At 37.3% G+C, this 27,273-nt stretch overlaps 1 protein-coding gene across 2 annotated transcripts in view; it reads right to left on the minus strand.

The window, feature by feature from the left end:
• Window positions 1-27,273, minus strand: part of erbb4b (erb-b2 receptor tyrosine kinase 4b) — a 381,424-nt gene that overhangs the window by 107,329 nt on the left and 246,822 nt on the right. For both annotated transcript variants that reach the window (XM_088083126.1, XM_042495287.2), the window contains exons 6-12: window positions 18,540-18,658; window positions 15,857-15,998; window positions 13,197-13,310; window positions 12,739-12,865; window positions 11,472-11,545; window positions 5,877-5,967; window positions 1,246-1,445 (exon numbers count right to left, since the gene is read on the minus strand). In XM_088083126.1, coding sequence (XP_087939252.1) covers window positions 1,246-1,445; window positions 5,877-5,967; window positions 11,472-11,545; window positions 12,739-12,865; window positions 13,197-13,310; window positions 15,857-15,998; window positions 18,540-18,658 — 867 coding nt within the window. The remainder of the gene's footprint in view (window positions 1-1,245; window positions 1,446-5,876; window positions 5,968-11,471; window positions 11,546-12,738; window positions 12,866-13,196; window positions 13,311-15,856; window positions 15,999-18,539; window positions 18,659-27,273) is intronic.

The following is a 27,273-nucleotide window of genomic DNA, read 5'->3' on the forward strand; positions in this document are numbered from 1 at the left end:
ACTCAATAATGCAAATACTGGCTCATTAATGAACATTATACATAAATGAATAATGTCTTAACACTTGTGGCAGTGATATAATAAAAGCTCCTCCATTTTTAGAGACTCATCGCATGTCTCATCGCTTCAGATGTTTGGCTAATTTAATTTATTCTTCTCTGAATGGTTCTGTTGGTTAATTAGTATAATTATGGGATTATTGTTTTTAGTTGTCTTTAGAAATTAGTGGGATAATAGCTTTCACTCGTATGATTAACAGAGAATAATAGAAATGACAAGCGGGTTTCTGCTATTATATGTTCAGTGTCAATGCTGCTTTCTGTGGTGTTATGAAAAAAGCTGATTTTCTCAGCCAGAAAACAGTATATCAAAGTACCTTGGCAGATATGGTAGATCCCTCAAAATAATCAACTCGGTTGTGAGCATAGTGCTGTCTAAAGTTGAATTTATGTCAGGTCAGCAATCCCAAATTCTGTCAAATTATAAAATATCAAACATATTTCTCCATAATATTCCAATCTGTACCGTATTTATAAACAGAAACATGTTTGTCGAAACAGTGAGAAAGAAACAAGAAAGAAAACTCTCTCGATGGTGCCTGAAGCTGCACAACTGATGTAGAAAGCAAGACTAGAACACAGAATACATCACTGTTTAAAACAGCGAGCAATGTCTGTTAAGTGCTCCCATTTTGGTTTCTGTCTTACATTGCATTGGTGATTATTTCAGATTCCTAAAGACAAAAATAGGATAGTGGCAAATGATGTTTGCAAGCCGCAGCACACATTTAAGACATAACACAGTGGCTCAATTCTTGGAAACGTTCTTTTTTTTGGAGCTCAACAACAGGTGCCTTTTTAAAAAAAAACAACTGTGATTGATAAAGGTACTGTGTTTGTTTTCTACATATGTTTTACACTTACAGCTTTTGGAAAATGTGTCATGATAAAAGATTGTATGATTAAATAAACGCTTCACTCTAGGTTCAAATAAACCATGAGAACTGTCATTTGATGTTTTTGGTAACTCCAGATCATTGCACGCTGCATATATCCCAGATCTGGAAAAAGTCTCTCTCTGTCCAACAGTGCGGAATAAAACTGGGGTCATTGCAATTAAACGGTATGTGACTTCGACCCCTGAGCCACACTGAAGCAAGGCAAACTATTTTGATGGGCCTTCACTTTTGTTTTTTGTTACAGGAAATATTTTATGTTTGTGGTGTTTTTTTTTGTATGAACTTACAGCACTTCTGTGGGCTTTGGTTGTTGCGGACCAGGACCTTCTGGTTTGCAGCACGGAACAGTCTCGTCCAGTTGACGGTGTTGTAATAGCAAAGCTGGCTGTTCTCTGCAATGTGGACGTTTCCAGCGCTTATCTCTTTCAGGGACTGAAGCTGCAGGGATGAGATGCCCTGCTGCTTCAACACCAGCAGGGAGATCCCGCTGAGAGGGAAGAATGGGTGGAGGTGAGAGGAAGACAGTGCCAGACAGGAAGGAGCGGAAGATAAGAGGAGCGGGAAGAGAAGGAATGAGGTGTAACAGGAAAGGGGAAAACAAAAAGGGAAACAAGAGAAGAAGTGAGGATGGATTTATTTCACATGTTGTGGTGCCTAACTAAGTGACTAAGGTTATTTATTTATGTATTTCCTGTCAAGTTATCATGTGAACTATATACTATGAAGGTTGTGTGTGAGTGGAATACAGTATCCTCAAAGTCATCTAAAACTAAAACCATGTAAATGTAGGCAGAGATTGTGTTCATGATTAAATGACAAAAATGTCAATACTAAAAAACTAGTGTCAGACCCTTACAAATGCATCCAACACCTAACTTGAGAAGTCTTGAGAAGTAATACAATTTTTCACTGAATTTTAAACAAAAGTAGGGTCACAGGAATGTACTGCAATTCATTAGGGACCGGATTAGTGCAACAGACATATGGCACATGAAGCTTGTTTGTTTTTGTTGTTCAATTCTTTGCATTTCAAAAGACCAACTTGCATTTGACAGCCGCCTGGTCAGATGGTACAATTATTCTGGAATATACTTTTTTAAATTGTAAAATAATAAAATAAATAGAAAACATATGCATAATAATAATAAAAAACACACACAAACAGAGATCATGCCATTGTTTTCTCTCTTCCTTTAGCCTATACAGAAATGTAGACCTGAATGAATTCATTTGTAATACATCAATGCACATGTCACATTACACATATCAAGTCAGATCAAAATCAACTTGTACTTTTTCCAACATTACTTTTATCTCAGTATGCTATACTACTGGTCTAAATAAGTAAGTAAATAGTACGTTTGTGCTATTGTGTGACTTTGGTGAATCTGAACTTAACCTCTTAGATGCCACACAATAACGCAAATAAACAATTATTCAAGGCAGAGGTTTACCAGCAGCTCATGTGTTTAGCAATGTTAAATCACTGTTTCTGTCAATGAAGTCTGGCTTTAAGCGATATAATGTCTTCATTTTCCAGTTGGAAATCATTGTCTGACATTAAGAAAAAAATACTAAAAAAAATACAAAAATACTCTACATATAGCGTACACTTAAAATAATATTGAGTTTTTTAGGTGGGCCATATTTTAGGTGGGCAAAATATGTTTTGTTGCTGGACCCTCCACAGCCATAAGATTGCTTAGCTTCCATGTTGGACTCCTGCCTGCTTCTCCAAACTAGGGGCGAAACTGACATCTGCTGTATGAAATATACTGTCCATGGTTAGTACCCCAAACAAAAGCTGTCAAGGAAAAATGATTTAATATGAAAGTATTTGAATGTCATCATGTATAACAATAGTAACTGTCCGAATGTATGATTCATCCATGGTCTTGTTTAGGTACTTTCTGCATCAGAGTCCTTCACTGTCTGCATGCAGCAAAGCGAGGAGGCTCCAGGGTGTCTGAGGGTTAAGAAACTGCAAGCTCAAGACCTTGTAGATGTCTAGACTCAAATATTAGACACAGCTGCATGATGTGTGAAACACACTTTAGAAGGCTAAATTGTTGTTCTGTTTCTTTGATTTTTTGATTATGCTCATGTACATGCTGTGCCAAGAGCTTCTCAAATCCAGTTTGTGTTGTTATTAAACTTATATGTTCATCATCAAAATTATATGTTTTCAACTGTAGCTCATTGAGTTTATTTTTAATGTTCATCAAAATGAACACTGACCAAAGTTTTTTTTCTATAACATCCCTGTTTAAAAAGAAATCTTAACTATTCCTTCAACCCCTTGACACCTGAGCAAAGTGGTTTGATTTCATAAAAAAAAGAAAAAAAAAACACTGGGAGAAGGCAATGGGCAACCTTATTACACATGGTTCCAAAAAAGGAAGAAAAGAAAAGAAAAAGAAATTATTGTTGTAAATTGCAAATAATTTAAAACTAATTTTCAGGCCACTGTCTTCATCACCTTTTCTTAATTGTCTTCAGGACATTTCTTGCAAAGTTGGTCCCTTTTGTTCCCCATGTTTTTCAAAGAAATCAAACCTATTTGCTCAGGTTTCAAAGGGTAAAAGCTTGTGAAAGGCATCTTAACGCAACACAAGAAAACTGATGTTTTAAAGGCTAAAGTAATCACACAGTGAAATCAAATACTTCCATATTAAAGTGGGCAAACAAATAGCAACATTCCAATGTAGTCTTAATTTAAAAAAAAAATATTACAATTAAACATCATCACTGCAGTGAGATAAAGACAACAATTTATCCCCTGCATGGTCTTGTATGTGTGCAATTACAAAACCACAGTATCACCATTTCACAATGTGTGAAGTGTGTAGATTACTAAATTCGTCAAACTTTAATCAATACACAGCATCTTAATTCTTATTAATTTTTTCTTCTTTGTTGCCACATTTTGCTGTGCAGTTGCAACAACATATTTTCAACAGAATTTTTTTTATCATTCCACCTTCAAGCCTCTTTCTTTCTTTTACTCTTCAATGCCCCCACCCTTCCTCATGCACCCCACTTGCACAGTTTAAAAGTGACAGGAGGCCAGTGGGGTGTCAGAGCCATCAGATAGACAGAGTATATAGATCAAGCATGGGATAATGGTGGGTGGCTGACTGTAATTTGTAGTGCAGCCTGCTGTTTCCATCTGCAGGTGGATGACACACAAGTACATGCACACACATCCTCATGCACACACTCATACACACTACATCCCACAGTTCACACTACGCCATCAAGCCACACAGACATTCACAATGTTTCTATCCAAATGTCACAGCAAATTTCAGAGCCAGTTTGGGAAAATCACTAAAACTTAAATGATAAATAATTATGTTCTATCAGCTGAGTTAAAACAACTCAGTTGGCTTCTTAAATGTCAAAACAAAACCATCGCAAAAAGAGGTTTTGGACCATATTTCTTACTGACTTACTTACCCTCTGACTGCAGGAACACAGTCAAACCACATTTACTTTGAATTTGCATTCAAATGATTTAAATAAACCAAGCTCCTTACTGTACATACTCCTGCTAGACATGGTTATTTTAGATGTTTGGGAGAACACAACTCTCTTCAATCCTATATTTTGTTTAGTGACATTATGTCACAGCCTCTTCACTATAGCAGCATGGTGTAAAAATAAATAAAACAGAGATTGTCATTACAGAAAAATAGCTTGACTATCCTAGTTTAAGTTCCAAAGACAAAAAAAAACTTCCTATTACAGAAGCAATTTCTAAAATCACGGTTGTGTCTACCCTATCTTAGACCTCTTATCTTGCCTTAACTCATGAAATCCTAATTACAACGTAGAAAGGATAATGTACCAGAAGGCTACTCATGATAGACGATGATATCCACCGCTCTTACCTGTCACTGGATAGCCAGCTTGCAATCATGGACAAAAACGTTGGGCGTAAACTTAGCGACAAAATATCAAATGCACTAATTGATCAAGCCCCAAATTAATCTTCTTGGCAATGCAAAGATTCATCATAGGGCTTGAGTTACTTTTCAGTCACCAAATTTTGGGGTTTAGGTTGTTTTCCATCTTCATTGTCATTGCTATATTGACGTAACAACAATGCTGATGCAATTTTTTGACAGTTATTTTAAAGGGGGAATCCAGACAGCATAAGAAAATGCATGTCTGTATGTTACAAACCATTTTGCATCACATCGCATTGTATGGTATCGTATGGTAAGATGTAATACATCATATCAGTTTTTCTAAAAGGAACATAGTTCAGATTACGTGTACATGAGTTGACTTTGTCAGCAGGAGGTGGAGGGGATGGTGGATGGCGTGACATCCAAGCACGACAGCTCCCCAGCTGTAGACCGTAAGTTTGTGACCATTAAACAACCAAAGGGGATTCCTCGTGCAAGACGTGCAAGCCATGCAAGACGTGCTGCATTTCAAGCCATAACTGTGGCACCAAATCTGGGTATTTTCAGCTAAGACATAATCTTTTCTTAACCATATCCATGGGATTTTTGTGCTAACACATAATACATGTTAACCACAGCACTGTAGAAACATAAAAGGAATTATAAAGTGTTAACATATCCGCTGTAATGTAAAGATCTAACATTTGCAGAAACGTCCAGCGGTGACATTTATTTTGGCAGTTGGGTTGCAAGGACATACACAATAAGTTTTGGTGCAAAATATAAACAGTGTTTTAAAGGCACATTTAATAATGTATCATTTGAATCACACTATCACAGATTTAGTGAAATTTTGATACATTTGAATACAAATCCAATCAAAACTGAATTTACTTTTTTTTTCACATTGCAGTTCTGTTATGGGTACACAACTATCATAGAAATTACACTTAGTGTCAAACAAATCTGATCACAGTAATTCTATTGTGTTCTTATGTGTGTACCTGTACAGTGCTCTTCCACCAATAGTTGCCAGGTTGGAGAACACACTCAGGTCTGTCATGTTGTCAGGCCAAGACTGGATGTTCAGAAAGCCTAAATGGTAACACACACACACAGGCACATGGGTTATACTGTAATGAGTCACCAGTTCTGACAGACTAATATCACCTGTCTATCAAATCCTCCATTTCACACAGTGACAAGAATAAAATTAGAAAGGAGAGTTGGCATCTCTCTGGAATTAGCAGCATTCCAGGACCACAGTAACCATACCACCTGAGTCTCATCTGAGAGCAACTCAAAGCCAGAGAAAGGCACAGCAACTCCACAAAGGAACTGGTTGCCAGCAATGACGAGTGCATAGTTTGATATATCAATATTTTTTTGCATTTCCTTTATCTGCCTCACTGCTGTTGAATCATTTAGGAGATTAAATGAATAGCTGAGAGGATGGCCGTGGCTCATTTAGGATTTTCAATAATGGATTCAGATATATGAAATATTTAGCAGGGAAATGGCAGGGGGGTACAATCCCCAAGCCAACACCAGAGGATAAACAAAATAGTTGGATGATGCTTTGAGACCAGGGAAGAATGCACAAAGGGAGCGGCTAGGAAAGCGAAGGTGGAGGTAAGGGAAGTCCAGGTATCTATAACAACACAGAAAACACAAAAGCGGCTGTTGTATTGCCTTTCTGACAAAGGAGGAGGCGGTGGATGGTGAGAAAAACCTTGTGGCTGCGATGGGCAGTGTGATGCATTCTCCTATCAATGAACAGTTTCGACTACATTATATTAAACTGTGTATTTTCTTCCTGCGGGATGCATAACTTTGTTTATTCAGAAAGGGAGGGATGGTGGAGGGAGGGGAGCGGAGTTGCGGAGAAGAAGGCAGCTCATGGCTTGTTGACAAGAGAGCAATAACCTTCAACAGCACCTTTATCAGTTTGTGGACATCATTTTGTTTGTTATTCCAATCCCAGCTGAACAGCGGCAGGGTCTGAGCAAATGCTTATTAAAGAGTGTTTGATGAAGAAATAAGAAAAGGCAAAAAAACAACAACAGGTAATTGGGAGGAATTACACATCGGGGCTCATGCAAATGGACATGAGCTGAAAGTGATACGCATCCTTACATTATTATTCTCATGCAAGAGCAGTTATAATTTAACAGGGGGAAAAGAAAACAAAATTAATTCAAGAAACAAAAAAAAGAAACAATGCTTCTTTATTATTTTATTTACTCCCTCTGACAGAGAGGATATCATATGAATATAAAAATGGCTGTCATTTTAATCAAGAAGTAATAGAATTCATTCCGTCATAAAGTATGTGTGATGTTTATACAGAGTCCTAAAGCTGACTGCAGGAAAATGATTATTTGTAAAAGCAAACAGAGGTTTTTGTATTTCTCCATGTTGTTAATTGCATCCCAGTTACTGACCTCATGGTGTGTAGTTCAGGATGCCGAGAGCCTCTCAGCCCTGAGGCAGCAGCACTATAGAATCATTAGCGTTGTACTTGTCGGCACTAATCGTCTTAATGACAAAACCTGCAGTGCTGATGCACCTCACAGCTCCATCATAGTGCTCTTTCGGGAATGTGGGTTTCCTAATAAAGGTAACAAGCTACCGCCTGCTGCATACTTGCCTGTGCTAATTTAATACTGTAGCACACATATGCTGTGCATGTGCAAGGTAGATACAGAGTCTCTGTGGACACCGTGTGCATTTGGAGAACTTAGAAGTGTAAATATTTACATTTAAGAGTTATGTTTTCATAAAGCTTTTTATTCTCTGCTCAGTAAAAGTTATTCAAAAAGCAGGATATGGGCAACGATTAAAAGTTGGAGTTCCTTGACAACCAAGTACTAAATATGTATCACTGATGTTCATCAATGTATGGGTCAACACTACAGTATGAGCCTTACAAGATGCCTTCAGGTGTGAAAGTGAATGTAGTGCCTTTCTGCTGTATCTGCAGAGAAAAGGCGAAATGACACGTTAAAAAAATAATTTTATGTAGTGCTTTAATGTGAGACAGCCCATGTTAACAAAAACAGAAATGTGTGTTTGTTTGTTTTTCTGTTTGCTTTTTTTGTTTTTAATTTTCAAATTTATTCTTAATTTTTTAATTTCAACCTATCAAAACTTAATCACACTAAAATCATGAATTCGTTTAAGGTTAGGAAAAGTGTATACGTTTTGCGAGACGCCCGCCCCCCAAAAAAACAGACTTCAGTCTTTTCCATGCCCCATTCCTGTTTCTACTTGGTGATAGCAGCCGCTGGTCAGTATAAATCCTACTGTATGGCTTTGGATGGGTTGAGAGGCTAAGATGGATTTTGCTGAGATGATGAAGCGGCCCGGATCCTTTTTTGTGCTCAGTTGTGTAATTATTGCTTTGGAGTTAAAGAGAAAGTCTGATGATAATTTTTGCTTTTTTAAATTGTAAATAAATATCCTATGAAAAGAACAAAACCAACATTGAATTGATTTGACTAATAAGTGCTGTCTGTGTAGGCTAATATGTGCCTTTTTTATCTCTGTAACAGATCTCCACTGTTAGCCAAAAAACTACTAAATACATATCAATAAGCCACACTGTCACTCTGTGTGATATGTTCTGTCATTACAATGAACACAGGCAGTGTGGTTCAGTTTAATTCAATTCTACACACCCTGTCCTGAATGCTTATTGGTGCACCAAATGCTCCTGATCTCAAAATAGACCCCATGTGCTTTTTTTTTTTACCTTTTTGAGTAACTTTTGATAAAACCTACAGTGTCCAGCTGTTTTAGGAAATTATTAAGCCTCTTTTAGAAACCAAACAGCGTTTTTGCAATTTTTAAAAGGATATACTCTACATCTTGTGTTGGAATATATGAACTTGGCCTCAGTAAAGCAGACTGGGTTGGAAAGTCAGAAAATATGCAAAGATTAACCACTGCATTGTTGGTTTTAGCTTTTTTATGGGATTTGTTGAAAACAAGAAACAGAATATCAGCCTACCTAGGGCATGAAAAGAAGAAACGCATATGAAACCTTGATGTTCTTTCCACAAAAGACGACAACTGGTAGAAAGGATAATGCTCAAGCATTTCAGAGTGCCACATGTACTGAGGATCTAACACTAGTACATGGTGATCTAAAGGGGATTTACTTTGGTACTGTTAATTGCTATGATGAGGAAAAAACACAGTTAGCCTCATCTTAATCTTTTAGTGTTTCTGCCTTCTGATCACCTCTGTCAGTGGTCTTGTGCAGAAAAAGCAAAGTGAAACTATACCCTAGCAGCAGGCCATGTTCTTCCAAGAGCCATGTTGTTGGCACACCAATGCACAGGGCAAATTACAGTGTGGAGCTACTTAGAGAAGAAGGCCATGAGCTCAAAAGCAAAGGTTAAGAGTGCTTAAATTGTGGTGATTGCATTTTGAGCCACAACACGGAAAAACCCACTTATGTTAAATTGCGTGAGTTGATTGCCCGCGCTTTGTGTGGAACCTGAAGTGGCGAGATGTCTTTGAAGACGCAGTGAAAGAGAAGTGCTAAAAGAAAGACAAAACGAAAGAAAAGAAAGAAAAGACGGAACAGAATGGAAGAGGGAGAGGTGGGTGTGAGGGTGTGTGGTATATAGGGTGCAAGCTGTCCTCCTACACAGCTCATTTGAAAGCTAGAGCACTGCTAGTTGTGACCTCGGGGTCGCAGAGGCAGGTTGGCTGCCTCTGTCAGAAGTCACGTTCTCTTGACAGCTCAGAGAAATGACATGCTGAGCGGACACACATCTCTGACTACATGGTGTTTGGCCAATGGTTTGTCCCCATCACCTGTTCTCAAACTGCCATAACTAAACAAAAGAGAAAAAAAATCCAGTGGAAGTCAAGTTCTTGATTTTTTATTTTATTTATTTATTTTTTTTTTAAAGTATATATTTATGATTGCACTTAGTGTTTTAAGTTTCCTGGCTATTCGGATTATAGGACCAGATTTGTGGGCCTACTTGAAAGACAAGATTAAAAAAAAGTGTTTGTTGCATTTTACACATTTTGAGCTCCCAATTTCCTGAAGAAACTTGATCTCCTCTGTCTTACTCCTTTAGCACAGGCAGCCATTCTTATATGGAGTCTCTTAGACCATGTACAATCAGCGTTTTATTCACAGTTTCATACCTGTACAAGATGATATTGATTTGTTCGTTTGTTTTGTCATTTTGTTGTTTGATTGTTGTGTCTGAGTAGATTTTTCTTTCTGCTCTTGTCTCCTCTGTTTGTTTCTGTTTTTCCTCTTTAAGTAAAACGATCAATCCGTTGGATCGCAATTTGTTAGAAAGGCAAACAAGCCAAACCAAGTGGATGTGATTTGGGAGATGACCTTTGCAGAGGCCTACACATAAGCTTTAATTGACTATGGCCAGTTGCTATTTTCAACCAAAGTCAGGAACGAAGCACATCAATAAAATCTGACCATTTTTGAAACTGAAGTTTTACAGCAGTTGACTCACTTCCAGATCTGAAGTACTCTGTTTGCTCTTAAGCAACAACAAACCAAGTGCTGTTTGTAGCAAAGTGGTTTGCATTGAGTGAAGTTTAGATCATGCAAAATGACTCCACAACAGCATTAGCAGTTTAGCAGAGCAGGCAGGAAAACACAATATAAGCTTTGATCAGCCACTAACAAAACATTTATCCTGGCACTTCATTTTTTTGCAAAATATTACCCCATATATTACATTTAAAAGAATAATTATGGCCAAATCTATATTTGTTTGCCATGTGTTGGAAATGTAACCAAAATAGTTTTTTTGTAATGTGTATTCCCCAGAAGCTTTTTCTAACCGAAATACAACAAATGTAACATTGCAACACCAGACATAAAGTAAATGTGTATTTTTATGGGGAAAGGGGAGAAACTGGTTTATAAAGCTTCTGCTTTTGTAAACCCTCTTCATAAGTCACAAATGTCACAGACAACAGTAATATTTTCTCATTTCAAGAGGGAGTGTCACATCGGAGATACAAGGTTTCTTTCAGATGGCATTGTCAAATGTCTGGGCTGGAGGGATGACAGTATACATGCGGCTCAGAAGTGGTGGTGACATAGGGGAGCTGGAGGATTAACGATGCGCACCACATGTTCTGGATCTTTTCTTCATGGTGCGTGAAGGGAGAGCTGGGACTGTGGGACTCAAGGCTAGGGACTCCCCGAGGGAGAAGCAGCAGAGAGACAGAGGAGATTGAAAGACTCATCTGATATTCATCTTATGCTGCAATGTCTGTCCTTGGTTTGGACAGTCTCAGGGGGGAGGGGGCGGATAGACTTGGGCAAATACACACACTAGCATCACATATATGCACACTATATATATATATATATATACACACACACTACATACATACATACATACATACATACATACATACATACATACATATATATATATATATATATATATATATATATATATATATATATATATATATATATATAAAAGGGCAAGAAAGGGGACCAAGGTAAGAGTACATTTTCATTTATTTTTCTGTTTGTTTATTAATTAGTATGCATGTGCAGAGATGCATACTGTGCAAGGGATATTTCTCACCTGTGATCTCTCGAACTGTTCGGAATACATTAAGTTTTTCTGGGTCTAAAGCTTCAATGTTGTGGTAGACATCCCTGTGAATGATATTAGGAGATTAATCAGAAACAAAAACAGGACAATCATAACATCTACACTTTACATTGCATAGATATGCCATGCCTCTTAATCACAGCAATGAAAAATGAGCTGCATTCACTCAGACATGAACAGGGCCATTTAAAGTCAGATATATATAGTATGTAATCTTCATGTAGTATGTATTTTTTTCTTCTTACAAATGCTAAATTACCAGTGAATGACTACTTGCAAACACATATACTGTATATCCATCTACTCATAATATATTAATGTATGCTTTATATATATAATACAGTGAACCTTTGCACATTCCCTGGACAGCTTAATACATTTCTGCACAAACTGCCACTTCTAAAAACTGCAGAGATCCTTTGTTTAAATTCAGATATATATACATATTTTTATAGTATTTTTAAAATATGTTTACAGTAATTTTCCTCAGTTCTATGTTCTACTTACACCTGCTGTTTCCTTTAATTTTGATTTCCTCTTACTATGTTCATGTTATCCACAAATACATTAAAGCAAATTGCTTGTATGTAAATACCTTCTTGACAGTAAACTGGATTCTGAATCTGATTATACACTCTTACCAGCCAGTTTAAATCCAAATTCCTTTACACCCCTTGTAGTAATTTATTGGCATATACATCTACCAGCACCCTTCTTTCTCTAAAGGCACTTTTACAATATTCATTTCCCATTCTGCATGGCTTCTATTCATTCAGACAATTAATACTATGCCTACATTTTTTTTGTACCTGGGCTTTAAGGTGACCCTCTTATCTCAAGCAATTTACATTAAAAGTGGAATGTGTGAAATAAAAACATCCAACTATTAGTATTGGCAATATATTTGGACCCAAAGGTCTTCATGCTTTATTCGTTTGCTGAGGTGTAGATTGAGCTGAGAGAAGGGAAAAAAAGCTCAAAGCATTATAAAAAGAAAAGTATATTTTGAATCTCAAGATTGACAATACTCAATCACTGAAGTTTAAATAATTTAATTTCAGTTTTTTTTTCATGTTGATTAGCATGTTTTTTATTTTAACATTGTCAGTCCAGGACTTCCTTAATTAAAAGCTGATTACTCTCTAGACAGGATGTTAAATATCCAAACATGATCACAGTTCTACTATTTCATCCCATCTTTTATTATTCTGATAACCCAAATACTCTCATCTCTCACCCTTTGATCCCAGTGATGAGAAACACCAGGTTGCCATTGATTTTGGTGCAGTTGACAAACTTGTCAATGTTGCTGGAGTCCACTGTCTGAGCAGACTGTAGACTGGCTGTACCAATGCCATCACACGCTGCAACACACAGTGAGACAGCAAAATGCATTAGTTTGATTGAATATGTTTAAAACTATTAAAATTTGAGTAAACTATTTAAGCTACTGAGGCATGTAATTTGCAGCATTTAAAAACATCAATCGTCTCCGAATTACTGTGATTACTGAAGGTCAAATGATTCACATATCATCCTCTTGGTATGCCCATTATTAAATACATATCTGCTTTAAAATCTTCTTAAATGGCTAAATAAATGGGAACATAAATGTTTACTAATGAGTTTTTCAATATTGTCTGTTAAACATCTGTGTTTTTTTTTGTTGTTGTTGTTCTTGTTGGGTTTCTTTACCTTTAGGGCAGATGTCTGTACAAGGAATGCACATCTTAATGCGGTTCTCCTCCACCTCCATCTTGTTGCTGGGGCACGCTCTCACACAGGAGCTATAGTCCACCACAAAGTTATCTAAAAAACAATTGACCATAAATGTCAAGTTGAGATGTCTGCTGTGTGTCACACAGCAACATACGGTACAATAAATAGCATTTGGTGTCACAAAAAAAAAGCGTTCAAAGTCACTTTAATTCACTTTGTCTTTCAGTGGTGCTCCTAACTGCACACAAATTGCACTTAAGGGTTAAACCTTCATGTTTGGAGTTTTTAGCAACTTAAATATTTAATAAAACTGACTTTTTTTAACTAGAGTCTGTTTCATTTCTAAAAGTCTCTATTAAGTTGGACAACAAATCCACAGTATAGGGAGAGGAGCACATATACAAACCATATTACTAATTTAATACAAAATTTTAAATGGCACACTATACAGTATTCCACGTGTGCACACCTGCCTCAAAACAAAAGAGATCAACTATATTTTGTGCATCCCTTCAAACAAGCCTGTAATACGAACACAAACTCACAGAATTTAAGCAGCAATAAGGGACTTTCACATTTAGATGGTAACATTATACTGCATTTCTAAGTAACACTGCCTTCAAGCACAAGACCCACTCCCCTCACTGCCACTTGGCCTTTTCACTGATGTTCAGAACAGCATGTGGCGTCCACAATTAGCTGTGGCTTTAGCTTGGTGAGTGGTTGGTGGTTAGCAGGGTAATGGTCACAGAACAAAGGAGTAAGACTACAAATATTGAAAAGCAGTAAGATGAGATATCATGGCAATGAAGACCAAATCGCTGGTATTGTTATTCTTCAAAGATCCGTAGCCCTAATGCGAGAAACAATTCCACAGTAGTAAGCAAAGGGACCAAAGACACGTTACCCATGAACCACAGAAAAGCTTTGCAACAGGTGGGAAGTATTCAGCAGCCAGGTCCTTGTATCTACACTGGAGGAAACCCCCTTCATAAATCCTTCCCTCGCCTGCATGTCACATTTCTGTGTGTTAACCTGTGTTTACCCAAAATGCCATGTTATCCAAAACAGGTGGGCCAGCCAAAAGCCCCATCACGTTGTGGTCATCATGAACTCAAAGCTGTGAGTATTCAAAATTCTCTATTCTATTTCTTTTTGTCCATTTAAACATACAGCAAAATACAGAAAAAAAGTTGTAGTTGTATGCCTCTGTGAACCAGTCAAGTTGCAGTTTACATCTATCGCATTTACAAGGACAAACCTAAAGACATATTCCCTCTGGCCACAGTTATCGCAACGCAGAGACACAAAAAACATAGTGATCAGGTCAAATTATGAACCTTTTTGATTGTGACCCTGACCCTTTATAGGTAGAAATGTGTTTCGATCCCTCCAACAGAGATCCACACGTTATGATGCATTTCTAACCAATCTGTAGATCTATGATCTTGTCCTTTATAAAAGGGGAATTTGAGGTTATGGCTACTTTTCTATTATTTGTTTTCTTAGCGGTTAAAGTGTTGAAATAAAAGCACACACTTGCATGCTGAAACTAAAGGAGGCCTTGCTCTATCGATTTATATCCATTCATTAAATTTAACAATCCCTTTCTCTTCTATCCTGTTCTCTGTCCATGGACCTCAAGACCTTAGCATTTGGGCCCAATGACTTTACTTATGAGAACTCTTATTACTTTAATGTATTCCTTAGCCCCTTACACTAACCTGCCCCATCACAACTAAATACCCAACTCCAACCCTTAAGCCTATTTCTAACCCCAACTTCAAACCAAGTCTTACCTCATACATGGACCTTTTTAGAAGTGAAGGCAAGCGACAAAATCCTCACTCACACACATACAAGTGATCTCCGGAAAACACAAATCAAACTGTATTTATACTAGCAGCATTTGCTTGCAAAATGACCTACCAGCAATAGTGAGAAGCTTATGAGAAGCTTAAGGAGGAAATGTAATTCAAGCGTCCTTCGTATCTAATAGTTGTTCTTGTTAATGGCAAAATTTGATTTGTGCAAGAAGGCAAAACAGTGTGAAGGGGTGGCTGCATTTATCTTTAAGTGTTCAAATGCAAACAGGGAATTTTTCTGCATGCCTGTGTGTGTGCAGTCCATAAAAATCAGTGTATGAAAATGCACATGAATATGTGTGTGTTTGCATTGTTATGATCTTTGCTAAGAGCTAGGTATTATGCTGGCATTATGCAAAATAGGAATATAATGGTTTCTTTTGACAGATGTGCAGTAATACACAAGAATTCTAGGCATTGTAGTTGTGTCCATCACATGCTTCATGTATCAATCATCTATTCTCTAATCCTCAGAGACAGCAGAAATAGATGATTGTGATGATGATGTGATTCACTGTATTTACTGAATGTTTTATTTAACTTTAACTAAATGTCACACGTCTGCCAATGAAAAATAAAATAATTAGGCTTAACATTAGCAAGCTATATTGAATAACTGTAAATGAAAGGATCATTTTTTAAACCAGAAAAAGAAATCTGGAAATCAGCATGAACCATTTGTTTTCATCTTTGTTAACGTTCCTTCACCAAAGTTATTTGTGTGTGTGTGTGTGTGCGCGCGCGCGTGCGTGTCCAGGTGGAAAGACTCACGTGGACACTTCTTAACACAGAAGGCTCCATAGGTGTATTTGGCCCTGGGGTTGTGCTCCAGTTGGAAGGTGGTGGTGTTGTAAACGAAGGGCTGGGGGCACTGGGTCACACATGCCCCACTGTCATTGAAGTTGGTGCAGGCCTGCAAATGCACACATGCAGAGGACACACAGCGGTGGAACAAGTATTGAGATTCTTTACTTTGTTTGAAGGGCTATTTCAACAGAATGACAGAAAATTCCCTCACTTATCCCGGTTGTACTGCAGCATGAGAGGATTTATGGAATTTTGGGGACATGTAGGTGGAGGTGCACCTTTATAAACCTACATAGGACAAAATACAAGTACTTGTGCTTAAGCATCATGAGAAAATATAAACACTAATTTCACTACATCAGCTTTGAATTAGGATTTTCCCTCCAGAGAGCCCAGAGGTGACATTATTAAATGGTGCGGACAGAGAATAATTTCCATACACCCAAATTAAAATTGCCATCAAGTCAAAGTGGGATTTGCTTTTTCTGGCAGGTACATAGGCTTAAAATTTGTCTTCCACAAATCTTTGGCCATTGTGGGAAATGAGAACAAAAAGTGAATAGGCCAGACAAAAAGGCCAGACAAAAACTGTGTATTCACATGGTTGAACCAAAGTTGAACTGAAATGATTTTTGGAAACATATGCAATAAATAATCATCACATCAATCAACACATTCTTATGGACAAAATTTCAAAACTTTTCCGCGACTTTTTCGGGACCCATCTTTTTTTTTCTCTCTTTGCCCAACTTTTTTAAAACAGAAGAGGCAGAAGAGACAAAGCACATAAAGCAAAACATATAGCAAAATAAGACTCGTAAGAGATGGTATGCATACAGGTATACATATTGATGCATATCTGAGCTACAATATGTCAGCTACATAAAATAAATATGCCACTGGGTTACACTGCATTACAGGTGATGCACAGAAGAGTACTGTAACAATTTCATGACACAAAAATCTCTAATGATTTATTACTAATTCCATGACTTCTCAAGACCTGGAAAATAAGATAAATTAAAGGTAAATTTCTTGACTTCTTCAGTATTTCCATGACTGTGGGAAACTTGAATAATGCAAAACCAATTTGCGGTGGCATCACCAAAATCTGTCTGTATTAACTAAATAGTTAAATGCTACTTAATATCTCTCACCACCAATAGATGGACCCCCAAGGCTACAAAGATCTATTGTGTATAACATGAAAATAGAGTCCCTAATATGAGTTTAAGGGGATACTTTCAACTGTTTCTTCTTCACTTCAGTGAAGGAAATGTGTGCAGATGAATGCTGTCAAGGTGTCGCCTGTGCTACCCGCTCCCGGAGCTTCCTCACACAAAATGACGTGCTTTGCTTTGGCTGCTAGATGGGTGGAGAATTGCAGGAGCTGGCTGCACAGAGGGGCGCCTGAACATCATTCATGTCCACACACTGCCTACACTGCAGTGACACAGAGCTGGTTTAAAGTTCCCCAAGTATCCTTTTTTTAAAGAATGAAACTGTATGTGAAAATCTTTACACTGCACTGCTTGTACAAATGGCCAGTTCAAATAAATGATGTATTGCAGTAAACACTGCACTCTCTATGATATTAAGGGACATCATACATCGCAGTATTGCGAATGTGGAGATTAGAAACTTTTGTGGTAAAGACAGAAGAATTACTCAAATATGTTTTCCTCTAACCTACCATGTGACAACACTAGAACACCTCATTTTTTTTAGTTAGACCTATGGGAAGTTGGCCATTGAATTTTTCCAAAATTGAAAAAAAAAAAAAATCTTTATCAAATGGAGCATTAATCAAAATTACTTCTTGATTTTTTTATTCGAGCTTCTTACAAAAAAATTAAGAGTCAGTCAGAGGAACAGAGACTAAGAAAGACAGGAAGTGGGAGAGTGTTAAAATTACTGATAGAATTTATTATACAATGCTTGTTTAGTCAACAATAAACCCAATTAACCAAGAGAAAAATACATTTATAATTTATGTTAATGCTCTGGAAATATGATCTTGTGTTTTAATTCTATCAATAAATTTGATAACAGACAATCAAGACTTCACTCTCTCCTATTTGAAGGAAAATGACTTCCTGATTTATCTATTATTGCCAAGATGAAGTGTGAAGAATCAAGAAGATCAAGAAAAAAAAAATGCCCTTCCAAAGTCAGACAGAGAGCTCCATAAGTGATGGGCTCTGAATTACAAGCACAGAAAACTTTAACATGCAGAGGGATGAAAATAAAACTGATAAAGCACAAGCTGAAGAGCCAGAATGGAGGGGAGGCTGGCGAAGTCTGTATTTAACAATGACACTCATGTCAGGAAGAAATGGGAATTAAATGTCATTTAATGATATTTGCCATACAAGTGGCATTTAAAGACAAAAAATTGAGTCTGAAAGGAAGAAATCCTTTTGCAGAAGTACCTCGAAATCACAGAAAGTTAAAAGTTACGAGTTAAGTGTGTCAGGGTTATGAAAAACAGGAAATGTAAAATACAGTGTGACCAAGAAATGGTTTTCGGGGGGTTAGTGTGACATTACCATGTCGACAACTGGTATGAACATGTGTTTGTGTGTGTTTTGTTTGCAAAGTAGGTGTGTGTGTACATATGTGCATACTTGTGTGAGTGTTCACTTACAAAGCAGTCTGTGTCCTTTGGTCCAAAGCAGCCACCTGCACACTCACGATGGCAGCAGTCACTAACATAGGGACCAAAGCAACGTCCGTCACACTGCTCGGCACACACTGTCTTAGTTACTGTAAAGAGATAGATATAGAAAAGACAGAGAGATAGAGATAATACATAAATTATCATTTACAAAGCTAGTGGCAACTTAAAATTAGTGAACAGCGTTCAAGCAACATTAAGAGCAAGACAGTGAAATAGTAAAGTTACTGCAATGTGTCACTATTGCACCTTTAGAAAAAAGGACAAAGATGCTGAACAAGGTAAGGCATAATACAAGGTACAAGGTACAATGTAGATTTATTTGTCATTTTTCTTAAACATGGTTTAAGAAGAAATGAAATTAAAGTTGACCCTAAATTCTGCTACATGTTTTTGGCGTCGAAGGAGGAGATAAGGAGTCTCACAGCCTGGGGAAAGAAGCTGCTCCATAATCTGGTGCTTCGGTAGCAGATACTTCTGTGTGTGTGTGTATACACACACACACACACACACACACACAAGCTACATATATATATATATATATATATATATATATATATACATACACATGTATATACACACAGGTACATACACACCTACACATACACACACACACACACACACACACACACAGGTTTTTTTTTAATCATAGTAACAGACCATACATAAATTATAATATCATCCCATATCAACCTTGTTGTGTCTTTTAATGACAGAATACATCAAGTTTAAACTGTGCCTATCCCGCCTCTACCAGACTCCACCAGTGCCGCTTGAGGTATGAAGAAGTATACACAGGATATGCGTTTTACAGTACTATTTAGAAATCAAAACACTGTGCTCACTGTAGCAACAAAAGCACAGTAGTTTGTCCGGTGCTTTAACTTGTGTGTCCACACCAGCATTGGGCTTGTCATTCAAGAGTAAGAGAATTGTTGTACAACGTCTTAGTTTATACTTCCATCACACCAAGCAAATCCCCTCCTCACTAAAACACCTGGATCCATTTTTTCAAGATTCCTCTTTACTGAGAAAAATTACGTGCACTCATATCAGATTATCTTGCTCCCATCAGTGAATTAAATCAAATCGAACAAAATAAAGTGTAGTTACTGTATCATTCAGCTTCATTTTGATTTGCTGATAATGGCAAAAGTTAATTAGTCATAGACACTTTAACTGAGATTAAAGTAGTAAGTTGTCACGGTACTCATTTCTGGGAAATGTAGAAATATTAGTGTACAACTGTGTCAGTGTACAAACACAGTGGTAGAGTGCGAATGTGCATGTGTTTGTGCTTAAGTGTGTGCATGCACATTGTTTTTGATGCGCATTGTGTTTCCCTCTGGGCATTTCAGTGACAAGATACTATCAATGTGATGGATACAAGCCACTGACAACCCACCAAACACACACACACACACACACACACACACACACACACACACACACACACACACACACACACACACACACACACACACACACACACACACACACACACACACACACACACACACACACACTCTTCACCTGCGCCTTACGTACCATCAGTGGCATTCCATTAACAGTGCCTGGGCTAAAATGAAATGGCCTACTTTACTCAAAAGACACTTTGTCAAACAAATGACCTTGCCAAGAGAGAGACGCAACACTGTTGATCAATTTGACTTTAAACTTACACTTTAAGAAAAAAAAGAGGCTGGCAACAACAAATACAAAAGGAATCCATCTCATAAAATATGCCTGGAAGCTTCCATTTGAACAGGCTGTGGACAGCAGCATCAGTCACAGGAAACGCTGCCTCTCAGTTCCCATTTACGTGAGCTAAAATGTGCTTTTTCACATCTGGTTTCCAAAAGAACTTCATAAATAAAGACTTTTTTTTTTTTTTTTGCAGTGGAAACACATTTAGAGTCTTTGCAAATTTTCTTAAGATAAAGAGAGCATAAAGTGACCACTGAACCATATTTTGTTTGTTTAAGGCACAGACCCTCTGTCTTTATATAAAATATATGATTATGAAAATCATCTTTTAATTTTTCATTTACATTAAAACCTGATTTAGTTATAATATATGAAATAAATGTCTATGCTATATATATATATATACACATATACATATACATGTATGTGTATATATATATATATATTTAAAAAATTGCATTGGTGTGATTCTAGAGAGTTGTCAGTTTTCTACTTTTACGGTAGGGGAAAAAGTATCAAACTGTGCATTAAAACTTGCTGAATCATTCTTTCAGCATAATCCCAATATTTTATGTTTTCCAACGTGCCAAAATAAAAGCAAAACAAAAGCCCATTTGTTTTGCTTAAAAATAGAATTTTGCAACATTATAAATAAACACATGGACAGGGGATTATGATGCAGAATGTCTTTGATTCAGTCTTTTTAAAGATGTTTTGATGCAATTTTTGCCTTTACTGGCATCACTGGACCTTGTCATTATTGGAATCTCTTGCAACATATAAAGTCAAGCTGATCAGCCACCATTCTCTGGAAAGGACAAAAAAAGTGTTTTAAGACTTCTGTGATTTTTTTTGGTTTAACTAAGGTGTCCACCTTTATGTTGGTTTCTGAAACACATCATTTTACCATACGACTGGGTCTCTTTATTTGAAGACTTAGTATCCCTCTCCTTGCTGCAGAGCTACTGTAAGAGGTGCAGATTCTCTTTATAATGTAATCTCACCGTGTTTATTTTTGCTGTGTTTTAGAAGATCCAGTCCACCACAGAGCTTCTTTTCATGCCAGACATCCAGCTTAAGTAGAAAGTTCACTTTCTTTTTGCAGTCCACATAATTTAAGATACACTGGACTGCTTTATTACACTGCATAATACCCCAAGGTAATCACAGTAATAGCTGTGGTTTTATCACGCTTCACTTAAGTAAAGATTTTGATCAGATATCAGCTTTAAGATACGTTCTTTTCTAACTATGCCACCTTACAAAACAAAGTTACAGTATTATCTTTGATAAAATTGAGAAAAAGGTACAAAGTAATTTAGCATTGCTGCGCAAAATGTAAGAAATAATGATCTGTTTCTGTGTCATTCATACAGCATATAGTGACTGTATTTTCTTAAGATTTCTTTTTTAGCTATAATTAATATTTTTCAGCTGACAATGTATAAACAATGCAATAATGTGAAAGGGGTCGCTTGAAAATGTAGAATTATTGCCCAAATCTGCAGCTTCCTTTGCTTTATGGAGGTTTACAAAAAAATGTGAAGATGACATCACGGCATGTTAACACTTCAGAGCGGGACGCCTTCTTGCAAAGATCACTCTGCGTTACCTGTACCTACGCTCGTGTGTTCTAGCAGCGCTATTTGGACAAACTAATTACAGCTTAGATCCATAAGAGTTGGCAACCCACCTCACAATACCTGGACACTGTAAACTCTCGGTTTTGGACCAAGTGCATTTACTTTGGTTATAGAGAAAACAGAATGCAGAACTCTCAAAATGACACCCTGGTCCCACAAAGAGTGACGAACCTTTACTTTCGCTTTTGTGATTTCCAGCTCATTGTTTGTTTAGGATCTCCTAATGACTGAATCAACGGGTGAAATTTGCCAAATGTGTCTGTGGTTGTTTGTAATAATGACAGCCATTGAAAACTGGAGGTGAATATGTAGCTGTCCTTATGAATGCTTGTGAATGTCTATTTTTCATTTTTTTTAGATGTAAGAGCATTTTTCAAAAAGCTTTAACAGCTCTCAAAAACAAGCTAACTACATGCTGCTCAACAGGTTCAGTCTTTGACAACAGTGCTTTGTTGCAGAAAAATTGTCAGCAGTATTGACTAACCCATATAGCTTAATTGACTGTGTGCCATGCAAACAAGCGTTACTGCATCCTTTTAGATATTCTGAACTGATGAGTGAGAAATAAACAAATGTACAAAAAAACAATTTGATGATGCCTGTGGATAGAAATACTAAAAATTAGACAGCTCTTACTTTACCAGACAGACCTCTGTCATTGTGGATATTTTGATATGTAATATCAGGGAGTGCACAGGTGCAACTAATAACTTTAACGGAGGCTGAGCCAGTGACAATAGCTTGAACAATCAGCTCTGGCAATGGCACACAGACTGCCACAATCAATGCTATTAGTTCCAACTGTGTTAAGGACTGTTGTGACAAAGGTCTACCACATTAACATTTTTACATTGTGGAAAGATTTTAGGTATATGTCAAAAAAAGCTAAAGATTTTTTAGGCAAAAATAGATATATTTTTTACAGCACAAATGCAGTGTAAATCGTTAAACAAAAACCAAACTATTAAATATAAAAAGCAACCATGTACTGTACTGACATTTTGATTTAAGTTGTATATTCTGAAATAAGAAAAGAAAAAAACTACATCGGAAGGCGAAAGCATTGATCCTGCTCTGCGCAGACCCCTTAGGAATGTTTGGCTGTGCTAACATAATCCAAAAAAGCCCTCAGACTGTTCTTTAGATTTGTTCTTCATCTTTATTGAGGAAAGAAATCTTTAAGTCTTCTTATAGGGGCAAGCTCCTCTGCTATTACAGATCTGCAATTCTCAATACCAGGAATTTTGTTGAGTTGTAATTCCCTTTCCTTTAAAGGTGCTGACACCAAATGCTGCTGTTTATTGTTGATTTGAGACAGTTGAATAATTATTCATGAAAATGTCACGCCAAGTCATCTTTCATTTGACATTTTACACTTATTCCTTCAATGTAGTTCAGCACAATACAATTAAAGGTTGCACAGTAAAAAAAAAAAAAACAGGAAGCAGGTGGATGAATCATGACATCCACGTATGGATAACGATGGCGAGATAAAGGAGGGAGACAGACAGGGCCAGGGCTTATCAGGAGTTGGTCTGTGACGTGTTGTTAACAGGTCCTGGTCAAACAGTTCATTCCTCATTATCTTAATGAGATCGCGACTGCAGAACAAATAAGACGAGACATGCCAGGGTTGGAAGGCATAGATGAAGTGGTCTGCACAGAGAGTGATGGAAAGAGGGGAGGAAATTGATGGCCAAGGTAGTGCAATCAAACTGGAGGAGGGAGGAAAGAAACAGACACATTTAATGGAGAGAGGAAAATAAGTGTGCAAGTGCTTTTTAGTCTGCAAGAAAAGTACATTTATAGTTAGTTGTAAAGTCTTAATGTGTGGTACGGTACTGTTTGTTTTTTCTTCGTTCTGTTCCACTACAGAAAAGCCAAAGATTGTCATATTTAAGATCAAGCTTCCCTGCGTGTGTTTGAGGGATGGTAAAGTGCTGTGAAAGACACAGATGGAGGGATGATAAAAAAATGGATGGATGGACATCTGCAGAGACAGTGTTAGTATCCGTGACAGCAGATTGATAAATTGCAGACAGAAGGATGATGACTTCACACTTTTTCATGTTCGCTGCTTAAAGAGTTTTTTGTCAGGTTGTACTGTTGGTCAGTTTACTTATCAAAAGCCGCAAACAGGAACTTAAATGATCAGCATGTTATGGAGCCTGCGGTGATCTGTGTACTTGATGTCAAAGCTTGAGTGATAGTAGACACTTAGAGCATTAGCTTATACACTGAACTGAGTGATACAAAGATAAATGCCATACTTTTCATTATTTTCTGTCAAAAACATAATGTCACAATGTTAAAACTAAATTGGGCCAAAATTTCAAATACTGAGGTAAACGTATATTTCCTTATGAGCAAAACCTCGGGCTTAAGACCAATATAAATATATTTATTGTTTTCAACATTTTTTTCTACCTTGGCTACAAGCTGACTTCAGTTCAGGACAGACTACTGTATAACATCATCTCCTCCAGGCACTCTACTTCAAGTGTCTGCGCATGCTAACATCAGGCAAACATGTAAACTTGGTTGTCAGTGTGTCAGTGCAACGTGGTCGGTTATGTTTGTAAGGTTTTATGGTCACTTTTTGAGGTAGAAAGTGCTACTATACTCCATTATATTCATTCCTCGGCTGCAAGTACACTGCTTCATGCAGCTAACCGCTAATGTCAAGAAAACATTTAATCTTGATGGTTGATGTTAATTTCTCCCCAATTTCAAATCATATTCCTGTTGTGTTTGGAAACTTTTATGTATTTTTTTGACGGTAGACAGTGCCACCTCCATTAAATGAATTTCTTGGCTACACTGACAGTGTAAAGACAGAAAGAGACAGGCACTAAACAAGAGTGTCTCAGACAGAGGGGGAATACAGGCGATCCAGCATAGACAGTACGACCATTAAAGTAAACACACCCTATTAGAAACCCAAAATACAAGTTATGAACCTAAAAATGAGCATAATACATCCCCTTTAAGACTGGTTGAAAGCTGGGCCATGGGCCATATATAAACAGGTTTTTTTTATTATGTTTTATCCTATAATTCCTTGGCTGTGGAGACTGTTGTCACTGTAAAAACACCAGCAATAATCAGTTTGGTTGAAATGCCAAAAAATGACCTATGTGTGTGTTTGCCTGATAAGGACCTCATGTGGCAGTATCAAGTGTGACCTTTGTCCCTCAAAAGCAAGGGCACAAGTAATGTGATGTTGCTAGTGCTGCAAAACTTCTGGTGGAAAAGGTCTGGGTAGATGGGTAGGGCAACAACGCGTGCACCTTTCGACACTGGAGATCCCTCCTCCTACTGACATTCAGCATTGGTTTCTTTTTACCCTGACCAAGATATTTCCCTGACTCTATTTCAAGTCATTTGCCATATATGGCCATGAAGACCGTTGTAACCCAGTATTTTAATTTTTTTGCTTAAACCTAATTAATTCTTGAACATAGCGATCAGAAAATCACCATTCAGTGTATGTAATGGTCATGTTTTTTTAGGAGCAAATGATAAGCAACCGTTCTTTGGTTTAATCTAAAGAACCTGCTTTCACCTGGGGCTGCAAAAGCAAAATTAGAATTTACTTTTCCTTTTTTTCCTTGTTGGAGCCAGCTGGTGGGCTGTGGCCTGAAGGTTTCTTTTATAACTCACTGATTTGGTTTTGGCTATGTTAGTGTGTCTGTGTGTATGTCTGTATAAATGCTTGTGTTGGACATTGTCCTCTGTGTGTATGTGTTTGACAGAGAGATGGAGACAGAGAGAGAGCAACATGGTTAGGGCCTGAAAGAGAGACACCAAAAGAATATTGAAAGTCTAACAAAGATGACTGAAGAAGAGAAAATAACATAGAGCACCCTCTTCCCTACTGATGGACTCAGTAGAGCATCATTCTCACACTCTCTATTAAGGGTGGGGGGTCCAAGCAGGAGGGTTTGTAGAGGGTGTGTTGGAGGTCTAGGGATGCTATTGGGAGATGATAAAGGTGTGTGTGTGTGTGTGTGTGTGTGTGTGTGTGTGTGTTTGTGTGTTTTTGCTGGAAGTGGTAGTATTTCTGCAGTCATTATGTGATTGTGAATACTTGAACAGAGTTGACCCATAAACAAGGTTGAAAACCTGCTTAAAACCTTGCCCACCACCACTTCTGTCAGTGACGGGTGTACTCTGGGCAAATACAGAGCAGTAGCCGCTCCTTCGTCCATCTAATCTGATCAGATCAACTGGTGAGATGATGAGAGTGCTACATTCACAGACCTGCCAAAACTTCCGAATTAAGAGAGGGGACATGGAATGATACAAAGAGATACACACATGCGGATAAAAAAACGTTAAGTGTGCTTACTGACCTCCATCTTTACCTACCGCCACACATACATTCTAATTCTACTGGAAACACTGTACTTTAAATGTCATTGACTATTAATTTATTTTTTGCAGTAAATTAATTTTTGATTAAATAGATGTAATAGACAAAAACAAAAAAGTGTGTCAAGCATTCCTCTACTTGAAATTTCAGCCAATACCATTATACTACAAATGTCAGTCTGCAATTAGGAGTTGTTAAAAACATTCACAAAAGGTTTAAAGCCAAAGAAACACAAGATCTTCAAAGAGTAAAGTACAAAGCAATATAACCGCCCCACAAATAGTTACAATTGCACAGATAGGTTTGCATGAGCGTGATTAGCACAGTAACAGGTATAAGTGTTAGGTCTTAATGTCTGCAGTGCACATATGTGTAAATATGATTGGATGATACAAGCCAAACAGTTGTGAAGGAGTCAATCATGGTAAAGCAAAAATCAGATGCCAATCAGCCAATACAAGCACAACTTCTGTGCTCTGCCTGCATTGATGCTATGCATCATTTTGCATCAACATGACAGAATCAGAAAAATATCTTCATTCCATGATGTCAGACTAGAGGCCCGTGGAATACATTTTGTGCTTGATTTTAATATAAAGCGCATAAGAATCCCTTCTTCATATGGATATTGCATTTACAGTTTTCAAATTAATGAAGCCCATGTATGCAGATGACCCTTACGTTAAATAAACTAAGCTGAAAAGATAAATGTAATACTGGAATGTAATATTTTCTGGCGCCTGTACATGATTTTAGTTGATCTTTTTGGTTTAATTGGGGTTTAACTTATTTGAGTGTAGTTTTGATTAGCTGTTTGAAAAGAAACCGTTTGAAAGGAACACCATGACCATTATTTGATCTTATCTAGGATAGACATACTGCAGCTTCAGATATTCTAAAATCAATTTTGTAGCCAGAAAATGAGCTACATTTTTGGTTTGTCAGAACAGATCAGAGTAAAGTAAAAGTAGCGTGCAGA

Source organism: Plectropomus leopardus, chromosome 10 (genome assembly GCF_026936395.1).
Source record: "Plectropomus leopardus strain MGB_pleo_1.0 chromosome 10, ASM2693639v1, whole genome shotgun sequence".
NCBI lineage: Eukaryota > Metazoa > Chordata > Actinopteri > Perciformes > Serranidae > Plectropomus > Plectropomus leopardus.